Consider the following 21,023-nt stretch of genomic DNA (forward strand, 5'->3'; position numbering starts at 1 on the left):
GCTGAGTGGTTCAGAGTGGACGTACAGGCTTCAGTCCCAGGACTGAAGCATTGCCGCCACCCATGCTCCCTGCAAACTCAGTGCACAGCCTCCAGCCCCTTCTGTTTCATCCCTTGCCCAGTGAATCGGTTAGGTCAGCGAAGGACCGAATGACCGCAGAGGGGGAAAAACAGAACCTTGGGGCGCAGTTTATACAGTTGGTAAAGCTGCTCAGCAGCTGACATAGAAAATGAAGCCAGCCAATGCTCTGTTGACTGCGACTTTTCTCAGAACAGCTAACTGCCCACTTTTCACAAAGATACAATGTAAAAACTTGCTTTTTTCTCTGATTTGTCTATTTCAACAATTAGTAGTCTATATTGAGGTAAACTTAAAAAGTTGAGACTGTCACATGGGAAATATCTCATTTAATTACATTCAATGTATATTTCCTATTGCTATATCTACCCTGTATGGAAATCTGCTTTTCAGCCCCTTTGAGTATCAGTTTAGTACTTCTCTGGTTTTTTTCCCTCAGTGTGCCTTGCAGATTTTCTTTCCTCTTGCTTTTCTTCCCTTTTATGGCCTGACCTGCGCCTCTTCCATTAAGGTGTAGAATACTCATCACTGCTTGTAGAGCTTTCCCTGTCCCTTTCCTCCATGCCTACCTCCACCCAGGAGAGGTCTTGCTCCTTCAGGTGAGGGTCCTGAGAGAGTGAGTGAATGGGATCCACACATGTTCATTCTTAGAAGAAAAGAGAGTGCGGGTGCAGTGTGAGAAAGGAAGCGATTTAGCAGGGGACCCCAACCCTCGGGTCTGGACCGGTACTGGTCCGTGGCCTGTTGGGAACTGGGCCGCACAGCAGTGGGAGGTGAGTGGCAGGTGAGCAAGTGAAGCTTCATCTGTATTTGCAGCCGCTCCCCAGCGCCAGCATCACCGCCTTGGCTCCACCTTGGATCATTAGGCATTAGATTCTCATAGGAGCTCCGGTCCCTGGTACCAGAAAGGTTGGGGACTATTGGTTTAGCACATGAAATGGAGCTGCCTAATTTTGAATTCCTACTCTGGCATTTAATCTGTGAACTTTGGCAACTAACTTAACCTCTCTATGCCATAGTTTCTGCCTCTGTCAGTTGGGGATAATAATAGTACCTCCTCATGGATTATTGTGAGAACTTAAAAAAAATAATACATTTAAAGTACAATATGATATAGTGGTTAAGAACATATACTCGGAAGCCAGACTGCCTGTGTTCAAATCTCTGCTCCATTATTTAGGCAATCTTTCTATTCTTCAGCCTCCTCATCTGAAAAGTAGGGTAAAAATATTACCTACCATGTTTTTGGTTAAAAAAAAAAAAGAATACCTACTGTTAGGGTTTTTTAAAGAAATACGTTAATTAAAATATGTAGGCCAGTGTAGGCAAATAGTTAACACTATTTACGTATTAATTATTATTAAAAGCCTTAGGTAATGGTCTGTCATATAGTATGCACTCAAAACAGTTGCTATTACAAGGAATTCCCATTTTTTTAACAAAATTCTGTAAGTGGAAAGAATAATCGTAGTTTTAAAGAGAGGAAAGCAGATTAAAGCCACAATATGTGCCACTACCACCCACAAGAATAATTGAAATGAAAAGGACAGTACTAACGAGAACTAGAACTCTCATATGTGGTTGAGTATACGTTAGTACAGCACTTTGGAAAACTGACAGGATCTGTGAACTTCCACATATCCTTAACCCAGCAAATCCAGTCCTAGATGGATACACACGAGACAAATGCATGCTCATGTGCACCAAAGGACATGTAACAAAAATAATCATGTAACAACTCACTAGCCAGAAACTAGAAGCAGCACTAATTCTGTACAAGAAAAAGAATGAATGAATTATAACAATATGTGTATTACACAGATATAATGTATAAAAGAAGGCGGCACGAAAGAGTACTTTCTGTATAATTCCCCTCCCCTTTTTTTTTAATTTTAAAAATGGCAAAACTAATCGATGGAGTTAGAAGTCCAGATAGTGGTGACCCTTTGGCAGGAGATGGTGACTGGAGTAGGGCCCAAGGGTGCTTCTGGAGTTCTGTTGCTTGATCTAATTTGATGGTTACATCAGTGTATTTTCTTTGTGAAAATTTATTCAGATGTATGCTTGCGATCTGTGCATTTGTATCTGTGTATGTTAAACTTTAATTTAAAAATTTATTTTAACTCAGAAGGTTTGAGAATTTTGAAATGACATAGTTCACTTTTTCCACTTGCCTATCTTTCTGGAATTAAAGATTTCATGTTTTTAAAAATATAAATATTCACTATAATGCCAGAAACTTAACCAATCTGGCTCCTACCCTTCTTCTTAAATTGTGTCTTCAAGGCTGTAAAAAAACTCTCAAGAGCAACAAATAAGTGGCTTGGGCAACATACTTTGAAGAAATCATTAGTTTTCATTTATCCTGTCACCTCATTGTGAATTACAGTGACTACATATGTTATATTTAAAACTATGGTTTAGAGCTAGAGTCAGTCTTTTTAACCTTTCTCAGAGTGATACACTGACATCTTGCAGATCTGATTTGGTGGTTTTAAAGTTTGAAGAGAGTTTTATGTGATCCAGCTGTGAGATGTAAAAGGCAAGTGTGAAGGTGCATGATGAGCATTAGTTGTAATTGATGCATGATGCTGTTTTAGTAACTTAGTGAGTTTCATCTTTGGGTATAATTTGTTTTGTTTAGTCTGCATTGTGCCCAGATTGATGATTGAAAACCTTACACTTTCGCAGAACACTGCTTCATAGCTCTTCCCTTTTTTGCTATTTTTATATCACATGAATCATTGCACATTTAAGCCATCTGCAAGGCCTGAATGGAATGAGATAAAAGCTGCCATCACTTAGATTGACACTTGAAAAGCTGGTATTCATTTGGAGTTTATTCCTGATTATCCTTTATATTTTAAAGTCTCAGACTTCACTTCAAGATGGTTGCTAACATCTCTGAGCCAAAAGTATCTCTGATTCGCAGTTTCTTTTAGTTGAAGATTGGGTCAAAGGGAAGGGATTTGTTCTGTGTCATCCAGAAGAATCTGTTAGAGACTCAGTTCTAACCCTGCTGAGATAATATGAACAGCAGGTTCCCACTCCTGTTTTAAAAGTATGTTGGTTTAATTAGCTCAGTGAGCCATTTGGTTTGGCATGCACTTCATAGAGAATAGTAAAAACAGGGTTCTTAAATTACCAGATGAACACTTCGAAATAAAGATTTTTGAATGCTTAGAATGTATTACTCCTTTTAGATATTTGTCAAAAGTGTTTCTTGACATAGCAACTTTTTTGAGGACATTGGGGAAAAAATTAAATGAACGTGAGCCTGAGATGTTGCAAAAGAGATATATGATTTAAAATGTGTTATCACACTCACTTATACTTTCACTTATGGACAGACACAAATCTAGCATTTCTGTGTGTGTAGCAGATTAGTCAGGGTCCCTTCAAGCCTTTCCCAAAAGATTTTCTCAGTGCACCTCTGGGCTACCGAACGTTGACTTCTTATGCTGAAGTTAGCTGGAATTGCCTAGGTAGGAGAGTATCTAGACTCTCTAGAAACATTGGTTTCAGAGTAAGAAGCTTCTTCAGTTTTTAAGTAAAAATGCTCATTGTCATAAGTGTCTCCTCTTCATAAATAATAACATAATATTTTGCTAACCCAGTAGTCATAAACTCTGGAACTAATAGAGCGAAATATAACAATATTTCCTTATTTCTTGAGATGATAGACCAGAAATGCTGTGATCTCTACAGCTAAGCACAACAGACTCATCATTTTCAAAAGGGAAAGATCTCAAAAATAGAAAGCTCTACTAAGAATCTAAGAATAATGATATTATTTTTATATCTTCAGTTATTCTCATGAATGTCCATGTGATCTTGAGCAAGTCACTTAATGTTTCTGTTATCTCCCATTTTACTAATGTCCTATAAATATTCAAAAGACCTAAATTATATTTTAAACATAGATAACATCTTTATATATTTTTTTTCTCTGACGGGACAACTGCAATTTTTGCTTAAAGACTCACTGAGAAGGCTTGGGGTGAAGGAGTACTTCAGTTATTTTACATAATTCTTGTGAAGCAATTGTATTTATTTTTCATTCATTGTTGTTTATTTCTTTGCTTAGCAGACAGAAGGAGGAGCACAGACAGACGGCCAGCAGTCACAGACACAAAGTAGTGAAAATTCAGAGAGTAAATCTACCCCTAAACGACTGCATGTCTCTAATATTCCTTTCCGCTTCCGGGACCCAGACCTCCGGCAGATGTTTGGGGTAAGTCTCCAGAGTCTTCTTATGGGTTTTACCATTAAAATAGAATTTAATCCACCAGATGTATTATTAGTCATTAGTACTTTAGGATGAAACTACAAATCGATTGGGTAAGATCCTGTGGTAAATCAGTATTTTCATCAGAAACTTTTCCTGTCTTCTGTCTCTTCTGCACGTCAGCCTCGGCAGGTTCTCACATAGATAAGGTGACCGTGGGATCCAGTTTGCTTGGGATAAGAGACCTCCAGTGCTAAAGTCAGGACAGGATGGTAGTTCCTACCTTTCAGAGTGTTATGAATTAAATGAAATAATATCTGGGAAAGCAGATAGTACCTCTATTTTGTTTTTATTTCCTTGCTTATAACTCATCGGTGTCAAGACCAATCAATACCTAAAATCAGGTATAGGCGGTTAGTTCGCTCCCTCTGTTTAATTACTCTCAAAACCACTGTCATGAAAACAAAGTGTAACAGCAAAGATTTAAGTTATTGGAAAGTGAGCGACTGCTGAGAATCTTAATTTTCTTCTGGGCTTATGTGTTGTTGCCTGTTTTAATTTGACCAAACTCTTAACTTGGACTAGGACTAAGAGATAATTGGGTTCTTTTAAATTTTATTAGTATTGCTGCCTAGTGCTTTTGTGAGAAAAGAAATGCCCTTCTTAAGTCTTGGCCATTTCATGCAGTGAAGTCCTGTCACTTAGAGCTGGCTACTTGGATATGTGTTCCACACTGAAGGCCAGGCCAGGGTTGAGATTCAGTGATATTTTTGAAGTACTTGAAGAGAGCTTTGACCCAGAAAATGAGAGCCAGCTGGTCTCCACCTCTACAGAAAAGAAAGCAACAGAAAATACAAAGAGAAGCATAAGAATTCAGGTTACACGTAAGAAGAAACTTCCCAGGAGTATGAGGTACTAGGTCCTCCACTGAAGCATCAGAGATGACATGGAATCTTAATCTCGGAGGTCTGCGTAAATGGAATGCATGCTCACGTGTCAGAAGTGTGTTTTCTCTTGAATCAGAAACATAGTGTCCGTCAAAGATCTGCCTAGGCCAGTTATCAGTGATTTTTTAAAATGTATTACACCCTTCCTATAAGGCACTAAATGCAAAAAAATAAAATAAAAGAAGATAGGTGTCACTCTGTCTTCTTCCACATGATGAGTAGCACCTGTTACTTAGAAGGACAGTAGCGCTGGTGAAGAGCGAGGATTCCGTGTCCATTTTATTTCTATTTTATTAGCTCTGTAAACTTGATGAATAGCTTCGTTCAGTCTCATTTTTCTTAACCATATAAGGAAGGCAGTCCTTACTCTAGAAAGATGTTATAAGGATGCAGTAGAAAATGTCAAAGAAAACAAACTCAAAAACACCATACACATCTTAGTTTTGTAGGATAGATGTAGGAACTAAACGCCCTCCTACCTAAAATAAGACAGTTTCCTCTTTCTTTGAGTTATCTAATTTTCTATTAAATGATGAAACTGGAATCAAGCCCAGAAGTCTTAATCTAAAAAAATTTTTTTTGTTTTTTTGCTAAAGATAATAATGATTCAGCCCAGTGAGAAAGCATGATTTCTCTTTTGCTCTTTGCATTTTTTAGTTTTTGCACATTTCCCAATGTCTGGTTTGAAATCCAAGTGAAATAGATAAATTGGGTATGAGTCCAGTACTTAGAGGGAGGTGTGAGCCAAAAAGACATCTGGAGACTTACTGCACATTTCTTTCATGAAGTTCATCCAAATATCAATTAAGACGGGTAGTTTTGTCACCTTATATACATGTTTTCTGCAGATAATTTACTGTGATTTGTGTATGCCCTGCTACTCAGCCGTTTAGCTTTCTAACTATAGAGTTAAGTTATTTAGGCTTTATGTTTTTAGCTTTGTTTGATTTTCCAAATGTTAAAATACTGAATTACAAAACAAAGTTTTACTATTTAAAATATTCTTGATGATGTTCATTGCAGAAAGATTAAAGTGACAAATAAATGGAATCATACGTAATGTCCATGAATGTTTAAATACGATGGAAAAGAAAATACCTTGTAACCTATAGACATAACCCATATATTGACTTGGAAAGTTGTTCATAGCACATTAATAAAATAAAATAATATGTGGAAGTACTTCTTTAACAATATGCGCCTAAGGAAAAGCCAGGAAGGCTATGTACCAGAAGGTTAAGGTTCATTTTATGCTTCCCTTTTCCTTTTTATCTAATTTTCTAATTTTACAATGAACATGTTTTACTTTCATAAATTTTTTTTTTAAAAAAAGGAAAATTAAAATAGCCTTCAATAGACTATCTTTCTACTTAGGATTTACTTCTTAAAACTGAGACATTTAAAAAATTAAAGCTGTACTTGGGAAAATCCCTAGTTCTTGCCCGTGTGAAGGAGTATGTAACAGGGTAACTCTGAATCTCCTGCAAACAGCTTCCACCGTTTAGAGGTGGGTAAGGCGTGAGTGCGTGAAGTTAAAAAGGAGACATCAGCTCAGTGATGAGGAAAACTTCGAAACTGGTATTGGGTTCTATCAACAGATAGAAGAAACATGGAAGTTAATTAAATAAGTAAAAGAAAAAGAAACCCTATTCTTTTTTCAAAAGAAACTAAAGTATGTGGATAAAAGCTGACCATAAACAAATGTTTTCATTTTGTCTCTGCAGCAGTTTGGCAAAATCCTAGACGTAGAAATAATCTTTAATGAACGTGGCTCTAAGGTAAGCTCCATTTCAGCATGAACTATGCTTGGTTTCTTTTTAGTTTTATTTTAAACAGTACGTAATCATAAAACTTAAACTGCTTTTCAAGAAAAGTACGCTAGCTATCTAGCTTGGATTAGATTATCTCTAAAAATAAGCTACCACATGGCTAAACTTTATCCTAATGCTTAAACTGGTAGTCATGAGGTAGAAGCAGTAGAGGTTCGAAGGAAGAATATGCTAGTCAGGAAGATAGGCTGTTGGAGACACCGTTTCTTTATTAGACTTAAATTTGGCCTAAGCTGCTTATTTTAAAGGAAAAGAGAGAGAGGACTGGCGAAAGTGAAATTCTATGAGAATTCTGTCCTGAATTCTGTTAGAACAGTTCAGCTTTTAAAAATCGAACTTTGAAATGGCATACTTAGAACAAATTTAATATTTCAGTTATTCAGTTAAAATGCTCTCTCTCTTGAATAAATTTTGACAAAGCTTAAATACAGAGAGTAGTGACTCAGGAATTCCCTGTCAACTGATTTCCTCCTGAGTTATACCCAGGTAGGCAAGCTGCAGGAGGTCGAGTTACAAATAGTGTGAGTTGATTTTTCTTTTTTGCATAAAAATTAAAGAAGTAACAGTATACAATTTGATATATGTATTCTCCTCTAAATGTATTCTATATAAGAACTGAACTTTTTAATTAAAACTTTTAATAATTTATTTTAAATTCTCAATCTATGTGATTGGAATTTTTATACACTAAAATAAGCAGTAGTGTTTTTAGGAATGAAGAAACAGTTAAAGTCTTTACAGTGGCATTGTGGAAAAATATTTGATGAACTGAATTTCGGAAAGTTTTATTTGAAAGTTTTTTTCCTCAACAAATTAATTACACCCTACAGACACAATCAGCTGTGGCCAAGCTTATAAATATTTACCTCGCTACATTCAGTTTTACTTGTGTTTTTAGGTTAGACCAGTTTTTGAATTAATTTTCATCTGGTCAGCTCTCCTAAAATTTGAAAGTAGCCCTTGGCTATGATTAAATTTTCTTAAGACTGTAATTTGAGAAAGCTCATTTATTTGCTTTATTATTTCTCTTCAATTTCTTATTCCAAATTCACTGTACTTTGGGAATTAATAACACATTATCAGGAGTTACATTTACCCGCCGCCCCCATCTGTACTAACACAAATGTATCTACTGTTTTAATGATCCTGATTACTATTCCCTTCCTTTATAGAATGCATCAACACTAAAAGTGTTTAATTCTGACCATAATTATTTTATAATTATTAAAAGAGGTAATTATACTCTAAGCTTCCAGTTTTCAGTTAAAACACAAAAAGATTAATATGCCTATACAGAACTTTCTCCAGCACTTACCTGGTAAGTATTTTTAAAGTGAAATCTCTTCGAATTCTAACCAGTAAAAGTTTGATTGTAATTTCCTCACAATGGATTTCTATTCTTTTGTTGTGTATTTTGCTTTTATTTTTTGTGACCTTTTCAAGGTGGAAAAGTGACAGTGGTTTAGAGATGAGTAACACGTGAATGTAAAATAAATATATGAAGATTATTGACTACACTGTTGATGTAAAGTAGCGGTTTAAGTGTTTTTTAAGTGTATGCACTTAAAATATCCTCCAGGCGACGCTGACAGCTTAAAGCCCAGTGCGATTTCACCAGGCATCGAGGATTTGTTCCTTGCCAAGAAAATAATTTGATTGAATTCTTGTGAAGCAAAGGAAATTGATCTTTCTTAAGGCTTCTTTCATCGACTTCAGGGATTTGCTTACTACCAAAAATTTTTAAATTTACCCGATTCAATTGCTTCTCCCTGTAACTTTCATTTTAAAATGACACAAGCCTGCCTTTTCTCTTTGGGGAATCTAAAAGCATATGCTGTTTCTCTCAGTTCGATGCTGTCCTCAACTGCCCATTTTTCTTTGGGCTACTGAAGGGTAGACAGGCTATTACTAATTGGTAAATGTTTTTAAAACAAAGTACAGAATTCAGAATTGTCCCGGATCTGCCTTTGGGAACTGATTCAAATACCTGTCTTCATCCTTGCCCTTCTTAGCTTGTCAGCTCAGGTTCTTTACTTAGAATGGCCTCCCCTGGAACTATTCTGAGGCTCATTAATAGAGATTTGTTTTGGAGTCAAAACCTAGATGCCTCTTCTGGGCTCCACTTAAGATAAATTAAAATTAAGTTTCGTTTTTCATTTCTTTTATGTTTGGAGTTAACTATAAAGTTACTACATGTCTTGAAAGGAACCAGAGAAAAGGAGACTTATGTAGTCCTATGGTTTAGTTAAGAGTTGTTCATAGTTGAGAGTTGTTCATTCTTTTCAGTGAGTGCTTTTCTATATAGAAATGAGCTTTACTGAATTTTTTTGAAGTAGTAATGGGAAAACTAGTCACAGAATAATTCTGAGATAAGTGATGCTTACACGTAAAACAGTGTTTAACCAAATGGCTCCAAAACAAAAAGCAACTCTTTACCGTGTCTTCTTTTTATAATGACACTTTTTGGCCCAAGGTTCTAGAATATACCCACTTAAAAGCGTAAGTGAACACCGTTATGCTGCCATGCCCATCCCTTCCCTACCTTTTCAGCGTGCCTGGAGAGTAGAATTTCTGTGCTCCAGGAAGTAATCGTTTCTCTGTTGTTGACTAGTTTCCTTTTTTCTTCTCTGTTCTTCATATCTGGATTTGGTTTACCTAGATTAAGAATTATAGAATGGATATATATCATTTACATGCATCTATGTATACCTAAATTATTCCATGTGATTTTTAAAAATCCTTTTACTCCCTGTTCCTTTGTAAAAAAGTAGAGTCAGCTGTATCTAATTTCCTGTGATTAGCTTAAAGATAGACTATCCTTTTGAAAATGTTCAGTTAGGATATATAATGAAAAATGGTACCCCCACCAAAATATTAGCTAATGTATTCAAACAGAATCTAGAAGATGATTATATGGATATGTGTGTCTTTATTGATTCTCCAAATTTCATCAGTCATGACAATTTTAATATAAACAAGAGGATACTATATCGGTAGAGTGGCCACATGTTCTGGTTTAGCAACAGTAGTCCCAGTTGGTACCTACTGTCTTCATATACTTACTAATAATGTCCCCTTTTTCCCAGTTTGAACAATAAATTATATTGTCACTCTCCTTATAGATCCTTTGAGTAAGAACTTTTTTAAAGCACCGTTTTAAAAGCCATTACAAAAGGAAAACACAATATTTAATGAGTAGAGAAAAAAAGCATACATAGTTCATTAAAGAGAATATACACTAATATTCTCACGTATTTCCTTGCAGTCTTTTTTCTCACATAGAATCTTATACAGAATGCTAAATAATGGTCACCTAGTTCAACCCCCAGTACTCCTGACCTTGCATTCTCTCTGCTAGACACTTTTAGTGACCGAGAACTTGTTGCTTTTCAAAGTTTATTCCATCGTTGAAGTTTACACTTTGTACCATCCTTTTTACTATCACCCAGCCCCATAACAATTTGTGTTAATTATCAAGCTTATTAAATAAAAAAAAATGCAGATTGTAACATATTTCCCATAAAGTTTTGTCAACACACCTTTGTTATAGTTGTTGCTTGAAGGAGACATGTATGTATTATAAATATTGAACGTGTAGAAGAAGCTCTTCACCTTCAGACAGTGCCAATTATTAAGTCCACTACAGGACTACAAAAGAGAGCATAGCAACAATTACTGAGATTTCTAGCAAATTTTTAGTTAATATGTTCTTATTCTCTCAGGTAGATATCTGGAATGGTGGAGAGCTGGGTTTGGCTAAAGCTTAAGTTTAGGCTGGAGTTAGGTCAGATAAAACCTCTATTTCCATTCCTGAGACACAAGTGATATATTTCTCTGACTTTTGATTTCATGAAAAAGAGAATTACTTATTTCTTTCAAAATATGGTCAAAAGACTGTCTTTGAAGTTGTACTGAGTAGGCCTTTGTGATTTTCAGTAAAATTTGATAGGTAAAGCCAAAGTGAAATGTTTTTCATTATACCTAAAACTGAATGAACAGTACATGTATTTCATAAGGGCTTAGTTTGTTTTCTTTTGTTACCATTTTATGGGTTTTAGTTTTAGTTTTCTTTTATTTATTTTTTAATTTCTGTGTTCTGGCCATACCCAGGAGAACCGTCTGCTTTTGATTTCTCCCTTAAAAGTTACATGGTAAATTTTCTTTCTCATTCTTCCGAGATGGAAAAATTCAAAGATTATACAAATTAAAAAATATTTTTACAATGCTCATCCTATTGCTTGTTATTTATTGCAGTCTGAGGCCAGACTAAAAAGGTGACAGTTATTCGGCTCCTGTATGCCCTTGATGATAAACAGATGTCAAGGCAGGTGATAAAATTTTTGTCACACACAGAAGAAGTTTTAGCCACAGCTGTACACCTGATAAACACACCATTTCTCAATGCCCCCCAAGAAGCTAAGATAGCTGGTAATCCCTAATGTAACACTGGTGTGTCTAAATTATTAACACGGAAGGACTTTGGGAACTAAGAACTTAGGTATGAGTATAAAGCACTTACACCTGTGTTGTCCAGTATAGCGGCCATATTGAGCACTTGGAATGAAATGAGTCTAAATTGAGATGGGCTTTAAGTGTAAAGTACACACTGATTTCAAAGACTTAGCCCAAAAAATGAATGTTAAAACATCTCAGTAGTATTTTTATGTCGCTGCCATGTTGAAATGATAATATGCTGTATATATTGGGTTAAATAAAGTATATTGTTGAAATTAATTTGAGTTGTTTTTACTTTTTTAATGTGGCTAGTAGAAAATTTTTAATTATGTATATGGCTCCTGCTGTATTTTTTTTTGGATCGTGCTGGCATTAACAAACATGTCTATAATTTTTTTAATTAAAAATAAAAGTTTACTTTTAGTTTATCTGTTCTTACATAGCTGAAATACTCTTGTTAAGAGTTCGAGATTAAATTTTAGTTTGACTTTGTAGTTGTTCAGACTGGCTATTATGTTTCCCTGTTTGATACATTGTATGATCATTTTAAAGCTCTTCTAAGGAAAATGTGTTTGTTTAGACATAATTTTATTAATTTTTTTTGAAAGCAAGAGATCCAAATGACCAAACTTAATGTGAAGGGACATTAAAACATAATTTCATGTAAGCGTATTTTTCTATCAGTAACTTTTTTATCCTATCAGTAACTTTTTAAGCCTGGATAATCTGTGGATATCTTTAGCTCAATTCTTGGCATGTTTTCAAAAATGCTACACTTTAAGAAACAGTACATTAAATGTTTTTTTCAAGCTTTATTTGAATTAATATTCTTGAAAACCAGTTGTGACTGTGATAAACAAGCATGAAGTTGAGTTGATGGAAAATCATCTGTTTAAAATTTCAACACGAGGAGAGTATTTAAGAACAATATTTTCTAAATGCTGGTTATATTTTTTACCTTCCTAGTCACAGACTTTGATCCTGAGAGGTATATATTTCCTATTGCTTCTGAACAAATTACCACAAATTTGATGGCTTAACACAACACAAATTTGTTATCTTACAGTTCTGGAGGACTGGAACCAAAATGAAGTCTCACTAGGTTGGCCAAAGTGTTGGAGGGCTGCATTCTTTCCGGTGGCTCGAAGGCTAATCGACTCCTTGCCTTTTCCAGCTTCTGGAGGCGACCCACATTCCTTGGCCTGTAGCCAGCCCCCTTCCATCTTCAAAGCCAGCAATAGCCAGTCCAGTCTTTCTCAGGCTGCTACTGTCTGATTCCGACTCTCCTGTTTCCCTCTTTCGCATGTAGGCATCCTTGTGATTACATTGGGCTCCCCTGGATAATCCAGGATAATCTCCCCATCTCAAGATCATTAATTGAATCACATCTACAAAATCCCTTTTGCCCTGTAAAGTAACATATTCACAGGTTCCAAGGGTAGGACAACTTGGGTGGGGTGGGGGACATTATTCTGCCTGCCACAAGGCCTGTTGATCTTCAAAGAAAAAAAGAAATCCTCTTACCTCTAGGTTTCATAACAGGAGGTCCCGCAGTATCAACAGGGCCTTCTTCATCCTCTAATCTAGGTGAAGATGCCTGTAAAGATGGCTTTATTTTCATATTTTTGGTATCTCGATGAGCATTTCCTTTGGAGTATAAGCACCTTTCTTTATGAAACACTTTTAAAGTATTTGAAAGTGAAATTTTATTACAGAATATTAAAGCCATTATTGAGAAAAATCTTTCACAAACAGGTTTAAGGTTGAACTTGGTCATTTGCTGACTATAAAATGTCAATCTTTGTGAAATCACCCTGCATTATTTTGGATATGCAATTATTGTGTCGCAGATGTTCTATCAACACATTCCAGAAAGGAGGGTCATAGAACACATTTGGCAGTTAGATTTGAAAAAAGAAAATTAGCCGGACTTTAGGGCTAATGTAGTTTTAGTAAACACAATTCTGAACTTAGATTTTACAACTTAATTTCTAATGTCCTCACCATTAGCTGTAGAAAGAAGCTACATGGAAGAAGGCCTTGTTGATGCTTTGGTGCTTGGATAGTTAACCTCAGTTTGACTCATTTTTTTTTTTTTATCATCAAAATGAAACCAACAGGTTTATTGTTTCTTACCCCATGGTTATATTTAAAAGACAAACAAGTATTATGTATGTATGTATTGGTACGTATGTCTGTGGGCGTGTAGGTAGAGACAATTATAATGCTCAGATGAAAAACCTAGCTTTAGTCTCCACATAATGTTATACAAGTACTAATTTATTAATTGAACCCAAGGCATAAAATGTATGAGGCTATGACAATCAGTTGGAATACAGCTTATAATACTTCTAAAATGTGATACAAGAACTCATCACTATCTCACCTTTCTTGAAAGGTTTAACTTTCCAATTGGAGGGTTCTCCAGACTTGGAGAACTAGTTTCCTGTCTTTAGCAGATCTAGTATAGATGACAAATGGTGTAATTAATCATTAACTTGCCCTTGTATACCTCGAGTCGTCAAAGTGGCTGTAACATGTTGATATCAAAATTTGTTTCTGAAAATGTGTCCCCATTGATACTTTTAACACATTGACATTTTTAAGAGAAGCATTACTAAAATTTCCCGTTAATATTCCATCCCAGGCAACATAACATTTAAAATTTCTATCAGCTTAGCATTGTATTTTTAGAGTTTTTGTGGTGATAATCCAAATTAAAGGTAGAGATAATCCATTGGAATCCCCCATAGATCACCACCCAACCGTATAATTATTAAAATGCTGAGTGATCGGGTTCTTCAGAGTGACGGAGTTGCTTTTATAAAAACTTAATGAGTGATGCACATTTACCATCTTGATTAAGAACATGTTTTGTATATATAGGAGTACTCGTTTTAAAGCAGGACTTCGGTTAAAATAAAAGGTTCCAGGTTATCCTGCAATGAAATGCTCAAAGGATGCTAAGGGAACAATGGCGCTATTGGGAAATGAGGACTTTCCTAGAAAACCCTAAGGATTTACCACTTTACGGGTGTAAATAGCTTGAGAAAATTTTATAGTTGCAGAATGGAAAGATGAGGATAAAGCACCTAGAATGAAACCGATACAGTGCTTGATGAAACAGTTGTATAAGAATACATAGTAAAATGCCGCTGATGTTGAAATTAGCATTGTGATTACTACCCACTCTTTTCAAATATAATGTGAATGATAGAGTAAAGTAGGTTAACTCCTGGTCTCCTGCTTTGTCCACTTAATGAATTAAAACTTCATGGGTTTTTTTGTTTTGTTCCCTCCTGCCTCCCCCCCCCCCGCCCCTCCCTCACGGTATCTGCAATGCACAGATAAATTAATTCTAACTCAGGGCAGCAACCGTGTTGCTGTTTCTGGTATTCTTTTCCTGTTGAATGGTATGCAGCTGACGGGGATCTCAATTCCAATGCCTTTTGACTATTCCTTTTTCATCTATATGTGGAAAATTACTGATACATTTAGTAACAGATGTAGCCTTCAGCAAATGTATAACTTAGGCAAATTTGGATAAGCTATTTTCTGAAATTCAGCTGAACATATTTTTACTCTCTGCTAGTCTGGTTATTAAAATCGGCACTGAAGAAATGTCATAATTGACCACTGCTTACTGAGAGTTTCATTTGCTTAGATGAACAATAGTGCTTTTCTTTACCACATTCAATACCGACAGAATTATACGTCAAGATTATGTCTTAAATTGTCCTGTTCCCAAAGGAATTAATGCTGATAAAAGCAAGAGGCAAAGTGTGGCTAACATGATTAGACCTAAAAATCTCATTATATAGTGATTATATCTAAATATCAGGTTTCCTATAGAAATTAATTATTTTTTAGTGTCACATAAAGGGACATGTATGTTATTAATGTGAATTGAGAGAGAGAAAGGTAGCAGTACAGGTAAAAAAAATATTCAGATTCTTTGTTGAATAATTCGACCCGAGTAACTGTATACCTACAATTTTGGTCTGGCCTCACATGCTTTATGTTTTATTTTATTATTGTTATTATCGTTGTTAATTACATTATTATTACTACTACTACTACAGTTCTTTATTCTTTTATTAGATTTAATTTCCCTTTACAAAATATGCATGGATCAAAAACGTGACTTTGGGAGAGTATTGCTGAGTTGTTGCTGATGTCAGTTTCATATTGTGATATTTTTTTCTCTATTTACCAAGAGATCAGTATTTCAATATAACGATGTGCATGTTTTCCCCCCTTCTCCCGCTGCATGCAGGGATTCGGGTTCGTAACTTTCGAGAATAGTGCTGATGCAGACAGGGCCAGGGAGAAATTACACGGCACCGTGGTAGAGGGCCGTAAAATCGAGGTGCATGTCTTCAATAATTCAATTTCTGGTTTATATTTTGATTTCTGTTTTCGTGTATTGCCTCAACTTATTTCACATTTGGAACCCTGTCTTGTTTGTGTGTGTGTGTGTGTGTCCTTCACCCTCTTGCACTGAAATGTATAAAAGTAACATTTCTGTCCTCCTCCCCCACCTTTTTTCTTGTTGTTTGGGGGTTTTAATTTTGATTTACTCGAATGCGTATGTATATGTGTTTTTCATTTACTTTTTTCTTCCAAAACGTTCATCCTTCTCTCTTGATTTTTTTCCTTTGCTTCAGTTTGCGAGACTCCAAATTCCTGTGATTAGGCCAAAATAAAACTAACTTTAAAAATGTCTGCAACTCTCCAATTTATAACATTGTGTCCTGTAATAAATCAAGGGGCCAGCCAATGTCCTCTCTCTGGGGAGGCCAGTTCGCCTCCATGTGTGTATGATAAGCAAGGGATAGAAGATCGTAGCAATTGTGGGGAGGGAGGAAAGATTCCACAATTCATGTAGTTGTCAAATATATTTAACGTCAAGAATTTCAGCAGTTAACGGTAAAATCCTCAAAGGGTTTGATGGTTACCTGGTGAATGTACTGTTATTGTGATTGAGTCAGCACCAGGTGTTCACCAGCCCTTAATAAGGCAATGAAGGTTAACTGGCTTCTTTCCCCTTTCCCAGTTTTTAAAAGTATAAAATATAAAAGCCACCATTTTGAGTAAGATGTTTGCATATTTTGCTTTTTTTCCCCCCCTCCCTTTCCAATGGTTTAGCATTTAGGGCCCTTCACTTGACTCACTCTTTCCATGGTAACTATACACAATGCTGGCGATGGTGCCCGTTGGCGGTAAGTGAAACCAAAGCGCTAGAGAAGAAGCTTTATCAAATGTAATTACAAAACAATTAAATAAGAAGGAAAAGTCCATCTGCCATCTCACATTAACCCTACAAAATGTGATTTGACTTGTTGCTCCTCCTCCTTCCCCTCCCCTCTTTTATTTTCGATGCTGTTGAGTAATGCCGCCTGGACTCTGGATGTACATTGTTTTGTAGCAGTCTGAGCTGTTTGATACTGACATCATGGTGATTTTTCCCCCCTTGCACATCTTACTCAGAGTTACTGAACTCCAGTTTGGCTGGTTTTATTAATGCACTTCCTGCCCCTACTTCCTCTCCTACTTTTCCTCTTTGCCGAACCTGTTTAGAGCTATGACTGTTATTCCTTTGACCTTGACAGCTCTCCTTCCTGCCCATGACACCTTTCCTGACTTTCTCTTTTCTTTTCCCCCACCTTTTTGTCCTCTTTACCCAAGTTCTGTACCTGTCCTTTTCCCTCTTCCTTTCCTGCCCTTTCTCTCAGTTATATGCAGCTCTTGGTCTCTTTTTGCTGACTGGTGGTTTCTGATTGGTTCTGGCCATTTTTCTTTTAAGTGCTTGGGTGCATTCTGCTCTGGCAGCCAGTGTCAGCTCTTGCCCATTCTAATCCTTGTCTGTGAGAGCCTTGCCCTTTATTTTCTCCCTTCTTTCCAAAGTCGATTGTTTTTTTTTTCTTTATTTGTGTGTGTGTGTTTTTAACTGCATGCTCTCAGTCTCATCATTGTTGTATTCCATTCTTTCTTTTTAAATGTGAAATGTTTGTATTATTTGGTGGGTCAAACTAGAGTAAATGGAGTTTCAAGCTCTTTTCTTCACGTAGTAATATTATCACTATACAAATCCTAAAAGATAGTAAGACATGTTTTAGTTCCAGTTCTACCTAAAATTGGTCTTTTTATAACACAATTTATCAGTCTACAAATTTAACATAATGTAAATCCCCAGAGGCAAAGTAAGATATATATTCGAATGTTTTATAATTTCTTTTTAAAACTGGCCTGTTCTTTGACCTCACAATACTATATAATCAAGTTCTATGGTGAGGCTTCGCCTCCGTGCAAGAGCTCTGAGGCTGGTTCTGACACGGGCCGCAGTATCCTGACCTCTGCGCCCCGTTCATCTTTTCTTCATCAACACCGTCTTTGTAATACCTGCTTAGCACCGAGAACGCTTTATGTTATGCCGTTCATAATAAGAGTAGAGAATACCATAAACAAAAGAAACCTAAGCTTTATTTTTTTAATTAAGTGCCTCATTTAAAAGCCTTCTGAAAACTTTATTCATAAGTAGGTAGACCACAGAGTCTAGAAAATTCTGAAAACCTGTCAACATGGTAATCTAAGTCCCTATATGTGTTGACTAACTTCAAACAGTAAAATCTTATATAAACATCCCAAAAATGCTGAACATGAGAATAAAGAGAAATCCTCAGATTCATTTTCTTCCTGCAGATTCATTTTCTGACCCATGTGGGAAGCCTCTGTTTTATTAATGAACTTCAGAGTTCATATGCAAACAGAATTGTTTTCAATTTGTTTTGTCCCCATATTTTCCTTAATGCAGAGACTTCTCTGTTTAAGAGCTTTCCAAAGAACTAGCAAATGTAATTTGTCTCTGGATACACGGGGCGGTAAAGTCGCCCTGGTTTCCCATTTGGAGACTAAGAAACTGCATTTTACTCTTGTTAGCCTCATTGAATAATAAATACTTTAATTAAAGTACTATATATTAATATTTTATATTGCTATATTATTTAAATCAGTGGTCTCATTGTAAACTGAGTACTGTGTTACTGGATGAGCAACTCCATGTTCCTTAATGTGGTCTGCTTCCTCCCTCCCCCTCTTCCTATTTTTAGGTGAATAATGCTACAGCACGTGTAATGACCAATAAGAAGATGGTCACACCATATGCAAATGGTAAGAGCACAAGTCATTTTCAGAGTGATGTCAAAGAGTCTTGATTTCAGTCTCAAAGTAGTTTGTTTCATTGACATTGAAGTATTTTCTTTACCTAGAAGGGTATTTTATTTTCAGAAATTAACTTTTTTCTTAGAATGAAGCTGAGGTTTTTAGTTATTAAGGTGTTACGGTCGCAGTAAAGATCATCTTGTATAGTGGGAACATGTCATTTGAGGTAGAACCCACCAGAGCATAGAGCACCCCCTTTATAGCTGCCATAGTTCTTTGTAACATATTAGGCTTGTCGGTAACTCCCCGGATGCCCAGGAGCTCTCCCTTTTACTACTGATTTCTACTCATCTGAGCGTGAGTGGAATGATTCTTGACCCTTTGTTCCCCTTTTTTCTAGCGGTAACAGCCGTGAGTTATGTGCACGTGCGTGTGTGTTCTATTTTCTGTTCCATGACTACGTGTTAATATAGTGAGTTTTATAAATGTTTTTCATTGAGAAGGAAATTTTCTGTGACTATTTTATCTAACAAACACTGCAACTTTTACATCAGTCGTCAAATTTAATCTAGACTCATGAGATGGGATGTAATTTTAATCTTTGGCATAATAATGGTTTTGCATATTGTGTTTTTTTAGGACCATCTTGGCGGGACCATCTTGGTCCTGAAGGGTTGGGGGCCTGAGGCCTCCAGCTCTACTTTGGTCTGAGCAACTCCTCATTCTCTGTTATATATTTTAGAGTCCTACATAAGATTTATCTAGAATAAAAGGGAAATTTTCTTTTTTTTAATTGCTTCGTTAAAGTTTGAACCTACTGCTAGAGTATGACAGCACATGCTGGCAATGTCTTAAATAGAAGTGTATTAGTATTGAGTCTTATGACGTCTTCAGCAAACATGTAATGTCGCCTTTCAAACAGATGATACAAATTAGCATGATTTGCATTTTCCCTGCTCATTTCGGTGGTGTGTCATGTGATACCACCACTCTCACGTTACCTCTTGTTTTCTTCTTTTCACGATCACAAAAACAGAGGTGTCTACAGTTTTGATTAAAAAAAACAGTGGAAACAGAAAAGGAGGACGAGGCAAAGTACGTCAGATTTCCTTTAGAGCCGGGGAGAAGGTGTGGCAGAAAGAGCCGCTGACTGGCATTCAGGGGACAGACGTTCTACTTCCAGACTGGACTCTGCATTTTACTCTGTGACACTGGGCCCGTTTCCCAACCAAGCTGATTCTGTTTTCATCGCTATAAATTAGCAGTCACAGAATTTTAGCACCAGATGTCTCTTTAAAAGTCATCAAAACCCAACCCTCTTAGCTAATAATTATTTTGGAAATGAAGCCCTGAGCGGTATTATATTTACTCATTATCCAGAGGTGATACCTGTCTTATAGCTCTCTTTGGGTTTTTGTGAAGGTCAAAGTGACATAAGCAACTGTGAAAATATATTGTAAATTGTACAAAAGTAAACATTTTCAGAATATTGACAGCACATTGTTGTGTGCTGTTATAAGGTGCATTCACTGTGTGCATTTTAAAGGGACTGCTTAAGTAGTAGTCTCATTGGTAGGAAGGAAAAGGTCATATTTGAATATTATGCTAAAACAATACTTAAGCCTGATGGAGCCAGACCTACACCTGCAGTGTTAGAGGTTCTGACAGGAGTGTGCTAGGTGCCTTTCTGGTGAATTCTCAGTCAGCCTTTTGGTTTTCGTTGGTTGGAGTCACTTGATTTGTCTGACATTGCAGAACATTTGTGCTTTTACAACTCCAGTAGGATATAAACCCAGATTTTGCCAAATTTTTTGTAGAATAATGAAGAGGCATTGTGAGCACATTAAAATAATGAATGGGGATTGGATTGACTCATAATGAATGGGTTTTCTCTTGAATAATGTCTTTGCTTGTAACCATTTAAACCTGGTAATTGACCTTTTCTTCTGTCCATTCATATCTTTATAGAGCAGCAGTGGCACAGTGTTAGGCCCTTAAGCTAATATAAAAGAAGTAAACCAAACAGCCAGTCTTAGGAAAAATAATAGGGCATGTTTGCTTATGAATAAAATTCAGTAAATATTTATTAATGTTTTTATACGTAATTCTACTCTTTAATGATTGGTAGGCAGTAGTACATTTTTTTCTAACACTCGTCATATTCCTATAAATATAAAAACAGGAATGAAGAAATACATATGACACCAATGCTAATGTTTGGAGATACTTAAATGTGTAAGCTGATGTTCGACAGCAGTCTAGTATCCTTTAGCTAAAAGGTCTGATTAACTTAAATGTGTTCATCACACACCAAAATCTCAGAAG

At 36.1% G+C, this 21,023-nt stretch overlaps 1 protein-coding gene across 21 annotated transcripts in view; it reads left to right on the forward strand.

The window, feature by feature from the left end:
- The window catches only part of RBFOX2 (RNA binding fox-1 homolog 2), a 237,587-nt gene that overhangs the window by 196,344 nt on the left and 20,220 nt on the right, over nt 1–21,023 (forward strand). For 14 of the 21 annotated variants that reach the window (XM_039877792.1, XM_039877798.1, XM_039877797.1 and 11 more), the window contains 4 exons: nt 4,166–4,312; nt 6,978–7,031; nt 15,814–15,906; nt 18,647–18,707. In XM_039877792.1, the coding sequence (XP_039733726.1) occupies nt 4,166–4,312; nt 6,978–7,031; nt 15,814–15,906; nt 18,647–18,707 (355 nt within the window). The remainder of the gene's footprint in view (nt 1–4,165; nt 4,313–6,977; nt 7,032–15,813; nt 15,907–18,646; nt 18,708–21,023) is intronic. The other 7 variants (XM_039877800.1, XM_039877794.1, XM_039877815.1 and 4 more) reach the window with 1 other exon arrangement.

Source organism: Pteropus medius, unplaced genomic scaffold, assembly GCF_902729225.1.
Source record: "Pteropus medius unplaced genomic scaffold, Ma_sr-lr_union100, whole genome shotgun sequence".
NCBI classification, from domain to species: domain Eukaryota; kingdom Metazoa; phylum Chordata; class Mammalia; order Chiroptera; family Pteropodidae; genus Pteropus; species Pteropus medius.